At 38.1% G+C, this 5,552-nt stretch overlaps 1 protein-coding gene across 1 annotated transcript; it reads left to right on the top strand.

Annotated features, from left to right (window-relative positions):
• The first annotated feature begins 2,497 nt into the window (after positions 1–2,497).
• Positions 2,498–4,452, top strand: LOC127084088 (glyceraldehyde-3-phosphate dehydrogenase, cytosolic-like). Its single transcript, XM_051024475.1, has 8 exons — positions 2,498–2,592; positions 2,683–2,783; positions 2,953–3,068; positions 3,274–3,373; positions 3,714–3,860; positions 3,949–4,009; positions 4,111–4,208; positions 4,305–4,452. Exons 2-8 carry the CDS (start codon positions 2,781–2,783, stop codon positions 4,449–4,451), a joined length of 672 nt encoding a protein of 223 aa, XP_050880432.1. The 5' UTR covers positions 2,498–2,592; positions 2,683–2,780; the 3' UTR covers position 4,452.
• Positions 4,453–5,552: the final 1,100 nt, after the last annotated feature.

Raw genomic sequence — 5,552 nt, 5'->3', positions numbered from 1 at the left:
CTCCTTTATATTCATGTCTTCTTAGAGAACTCCCCAACAGAAGTTCTATTACCATTATCACTTTGGTTCTTACACCACTGTTCACTTCGGTTCTTACACTGTTGTCATTAAGTCACTTCGACTCTTACACCGTTGTCATTCACTCACTTTGGGTTTTACACCGTTGTCATCCAGTCACTTTGGTTCTTACACTGTTTATCAATTCATTTGTACGGTTTCTTATATCGTTTGTCATTTTAGTTTACGGTTCTTCTACCGATGTTACTTCTTTCAGTTCTTGTACCACTATCACTACTCTTGGGGTTTTACATCAATGATAATTTATTTAGCATTGGTTCTTATACTAAGGACGATTGAATTCTCAATCCCCAGCTATCCCGGTACAATTCCCAACCAGGAATGCTTATTGGGCTTCCCCAATAAGTAACCATCTCCACAGGGCCTTTTTAACAAAGGACTTTCCCAGCAAATTGACTCACCGTGAGTCGTCAAAGGAATCTACCCAATAGTCGCTCATCCTGAACGATCATTATCAACTATTGAACGAGTTTTCACCTCTCACATCTCAAGCTTATTAACCTATCCCACACAAGGGATGCGTTCCATCAAATACACCAAGGTTTTATCAAAGGGTTACACCGGGGTTTTTCAAGGGGTTCCACCAAGGGTTTCATCAAAGAGTATTTACCAGGAGTTCCATTAGGGGTTTCATCATAAGTATACAGGATTTTCATCAAGGGTTTCTATCAAGGGATTTTACCAGGGATTTTATCAAAGGAGTTTTATCAAAGGGGTTCAATCAAGGGGTTTTCATAAGAGCATTATCCATCAAGGGTTCACCAGGGTTTTACCAAGAAGTTTCAACAAAGTGTTATTATTAAGGGGTTTTATCATGGATTTATCAAAGGGTTTCACTAGAATTTTCTATCAAAGGGTTCCACCACAATTTTATTAATGGATTTTATTAAAACGGTTTTGTTAAGGGATTTTATCAAAAGAGTTTATCAGGAATGTCATCAAAAGATTCCATCATGGGGTTCTTCCAGAATTTTACCAAGGGGTTTCATTTAGAGTGATTGGGGTATCAGTAGAGTACTACCCGATTCCCATTAAATGATCGGATGATCATGGGAATCGTATGCAAGTTTCACCCAGAAGGGTTAAAATTGATCAAAAAGGGTTTCATCAAGAGGTTCCATCAAATGTTCCATTAAGGGTTTCATTAGGGATTTCATCATATGTTTATCATAAAGGTTTCATCAGGGTTTTATCAAAGGGTTCCACCAGGGTTTCACCGTGGGTTTCACCAAGGATTTTATCGGGGGTTTCATCAAAGGATTTTATCAAGTGGTTCTATCAAGAGTTTCATCAAGGGGTTCCATAAAGGGGTTTCACCAAATTTCTATCAAGGGGTTTCACCAAGGGATATCATCCAAAGGGTTTTATAAAGGGTTTCATCTAGGGATTATATCTGAAGTTTCATCAAATTGTTCTATCAAGGGGGTCTACCAGAACTTTATCAAGGGGTTTCACCAAAGTATCACCAGAGGGGTCTCAGCCAGAGTGATTGTGGTATCACTAAAGTCCTACCCGACTCCAGGGACATGATTAGATGATCATAGGAATCATAGGCAAGTCTCACCCTAAGAGGTTGAGACTAATTATCAGGGGTTCATCAAGGGTTTCACCAGGGGTTCCAACGAGAGTTCTGTTAAGATATCTTCTAAGGAGTTTAACTCAAGTTTTTCATCAGAGTTTATCAGAGGGGTTTCATCAGGTTTATATCCAGAGTTTTATCAAAGGGATTTTACTAAGGTTTCATCAAACAACGATTGGAGGATTGTCAAACTCCTACCCTATTCTTATAATATGAACTGATGATCATGGAAATCAGACACAAGTTTCACCCAGACGGGCTGAAATTAACCAACAAGGTAGCACTAAGGTTCCATCATAGGATGGTTTGGATGCTACACTACGCCAAAAATGACTTTTAACAGCGCATCTTAGACAACGCTTTTAAAAGAAAGCGCTGTCTAAGGTTAAAATTAAAATAAAACACGGAAAATGTTCCAAAAAAATAATGAAAGCGCTGTCTAAGGGGGGGTCTTAGACAGCGCTTTCTAAAAGCGCTGTCTAAGACCCCCCCTTAGACAGCGCTTTTAGAAAGCGCTTTTAAATATAGACCTTAGTCAGCGCTTTTGATAAAGCGCTGTCTAAAGTCTTTAAATTAAAAAAAAAAATTAAAACCAAAAGCGCTGTCTAAGGGGGGGTTTAGAAAGCGCTTTTGGAAAGCGCTGTCTAAGGCATACCTTAGAAAGCGCTTTCCACATAAGCGCTGTCTAAGGTCTAATTAAAATAAAATTTCAGACTCCATTTCAATTTTCGTTCTCTGTTCTTTTGTTTTCCCTCCTGCGAACGTTGAAACCCTATCAGCGAAAACCATAACAGCGAACACGAATACACTTCCATTTTTCGGTTTCAATCATTGAACGTGTTGTCTTAGTTGATCTGATTTTTCCTTTTTTGATTTTTTTTGTTTCCAACTTTGAATTTCTCGTGGAGCAGCCAAGATCAAGATCGGAATCAACGGTAAGTACTCTAGTTTCTCCGATCTCTCGTTGTTTCTGCATAGATTGGAATTTTGTGAGATTTTGATGAGTTTTGGTTTGTTACTGACAGGATTCGGAAGAATCGGACGTTTGGTTGCTAGAGTAGCTTTGAAGAGAGATGATGTTGAACTCGTTGCAGTTAACGATCCTTTCATCACCACTGATTACATGGTATATACAACTCTTTCCTTGTTTTTACTTTGTTTAAGAGTTTCAGATCATAAATATTCTCGTGATGGAACTTTGGATTTGTTTATTGATTGTTTTTTAGTGTTAAGCTTTTTTGTTTTAGATCTGATTTGTATATGGCAATTTTTTGGTTGGTTTGGTTTGTGTGTAGACGTATATGTTTAAGTACGACAGTGTTCACGGACAGTGGAAGAACGACGAACTCACCGTCAAGGACTCTAACACTCTTCTCTTCGGTCAGAAGCCAGTTACTGTCTTTGCACACAGGTATATTTTTCATTTCAATTCTTGTGCCTGTGTGTGCATGGTTTTATGTTACACTAAGAATAATTGATGAATTCATTATGTATTCTGTTTCTGTATGTTATGGAGTAGAGGCCATTATTTTACTGTTTTGTTATAATATTGCTCAACGATTAAGTAATAGTTTCAGTATCTTGTGTGTTTCATTCATGATTGCTGTGTGCCTCAGGAACCCAGAAGAGATCCCATGGGCCAGCACTGGTGCTGATATCATTGTTGAGTCTACTGGTGTTTTTACTGATAAGGACAAGGCTGCTGCTCATTTGAAGGTTTGTATTTCTGTGGCTACACTTTTTTGAAGTTGATTATTCCAGCACTGGTACACGTATATGTGGGGGTGTTGTCTAGTCTACGTTTCATATTTCTTTGTTTGATTGTCGTCCATTGTTTGTATATGATGGTTTTGTAAGTCAACCTGTTTCTTTTATGGCAGTGGTTCTAATATGGGTGTTATGTTTTAATTGGTTTCTGTTTAGATCTAGTAGGATTCAGCTTGCAACTTCATATCTTGTTGTTACTCAATATTTTGTATATTGTTGCTATTGGGTTGATTAGGTTTCTTTATGTTGTGAGTGCGGAGTGATAATGTATTCGCTTTGTTTGATTCAGGGTGGTGCCAAGAAGGTCATCATTTCTGCTCCCAGTAAAGATGCTCCCATGTTTGTTGTTGGTGTTAACGAGAATGAATACAAGCCAGAGTTTGACATTATTTCCAATGCTAGCTGCACCACCAACTGCCTTGCACCACTTGCAAAGGTTTAATGAACCAAACATATATTTTAGCCTGTAATTTCCACATTGCTTTGTTGTATTAGGTCTTAATCGTGCCTTGTTCATTCTGCAGGTTATTAATGACAGGTTTGGCATTGTTGAGGGTCTCATGACCACTGTCCATTCCATCACCGGTGAGTATATTGCCAGTGGGTTACTATTGCATTTGTTATTTCATCTTAGAACTTGCTAATTCATTTCTTTCTTATTTTGCTGCTATGCTAATAATAATCAGCCACCCAGAAGACTGTTGATGGACCATCAAGCAAGGACTGGAGAGGTGGAAGAGCTGCTTCATTTAACATCATTCCCAGCAGTACCGGAGCTGCTAAGGTGAGAATATTTTGTTCTGTTTTCAGAATCTTTAGCACTGTTGCCGTTTTTACTGGTTCCATTATCTGGATTTGGTTCTAATTCTCTGTCCCTTAGGCTGTCGGCAAAGTGCTTCCTGCTTTGAATGGAAAGTTGACCGGTATGTCATTCCGTGTCCCAACTGTGGATGTCTCCGTTGTTGACCTTACAGTGAGGCTCGAGAAGGCCGCCACCTATGATGAAATCAAAGCTGCTATCAAGTAAGCAGCGCACAATTCTTAGTTTCATATTTTGATTAAGTATTTTACTAAATTTGTTGAGTTCTATGATATTCTAAGCTGCTATTAATATTCGTGTCCCAACTTTAGTATAGTAATATATACTATATGTCTTGACTCCTGTGATATTTAATATTTGATGAATTCAAGTGTGCATTTTATACAAAGGATCAAGTGGACGAAATCAAAGAGGAGTGGTGTCAATTCATGATAACGCTCAATGTTTGTTCATAAATTTGTGTAATTAATGTGTACATTTGTAGTATATGTTATGACTTGTAAATGTGTACATAAATTTGTATATATTTTGATACATTTAAGGCAAAATTGGTTTGAATTGGTATATATATATATATTTGTTAGCCAAAAATTGGTAGAAAAAAGGCTAAAATGGCATATATAAAATGTGATAATTGTCTGTCAAAATCTGGTTGAAAACAGGTAGAAATTCTGGTTTATAAACCTGGAAAAAATGTGGTTTAAAACAAAAGCTTCAAAAATTTTCGTATACCTTAGACAGCGCTTTTGTAAAAAGCGCTGTCTAAGGGGGGGATTAGAAAGCGCTTTAGGCAAAAGCGCTGTCTAAGGGGGGGGGGGGCTTAGACAGCGCTTTTTGAAAAGCGCTGTCTAAGGTATACCTAAAAAATTTAAAATAAGAGGATCTTATAAAGCGCTTTTGGCCAAAGCGCTGTCTAAGGGGGGGGCTTAGACAACGCTTTTAAGATTTAAAAAAGCGATGTCTAAACCTTTAGCAGCGGAGGTTTAGACAGCGCTTTAAAGCGCTGTCTAAGGCTAAAAAAAGCGCTGTCTAAGGTCTTGTTTGTTGTAGTGCTAACGGAGCCAAGGACTGTTCAGTTCTTACTCATTCCCAAGGCATGCTAACTTCGTGGTTAAAATTAGGGTTCCTCTCTATATTTAATCATCTTCTCCCCGAGAAGATGAAGACTCATCATCATCATCATCTCGGTCTAGAGTTCATTAAATAGGGGCAGTTGTTATACCCCAAATTTTGACCACCATTCATATGTTTTCTACTGCCACCTTATTTAGAATGAAATGACACAATTGGTAAGAGAGCATGGGGTAG

Source organism: Lathyrus oleraceus, chromosome 5 (assembly GCF_024323335.1).
Source record: "Lathyrus oleraceus cultivar Zhongwan6 chromosome 5, CAAS_Psat_ZW6_1.0, whole genome shotgun sequence".
In the NCBI taxonomy this organism is placed as follows: Eukaryota; Viridiplantae; Streptophyta; class Magnoliopsida; order Fabales; family Fabaceae; genus Lathyrus; species Lathyrus oleraceus.
Note: the sequence above shows the minus strand (reverse complement) of the source record. Positions and strands in the feature narration are given on the sequence as shown.

Bases quoted from the DNA above. Each gene is read 5' to 3' on its own strand.
- LOC127084088 (XM_051024475.1), top strand. The intron at 3,861-3,948 runs GTTTAATGAACC...TTCATTCTGCAG, and splicing joins GCCTTGCACCACTTGCAAAG to GTTATTAATGACAGGTTTGG. The intron at 4,209-4,304 runs GTGAGAATATTT...TCTGTCCCTTAG, and splicing joins GCAGTACCGGAGCTGCTAAG to GCTGTCGGCAAAGTGCTTCC.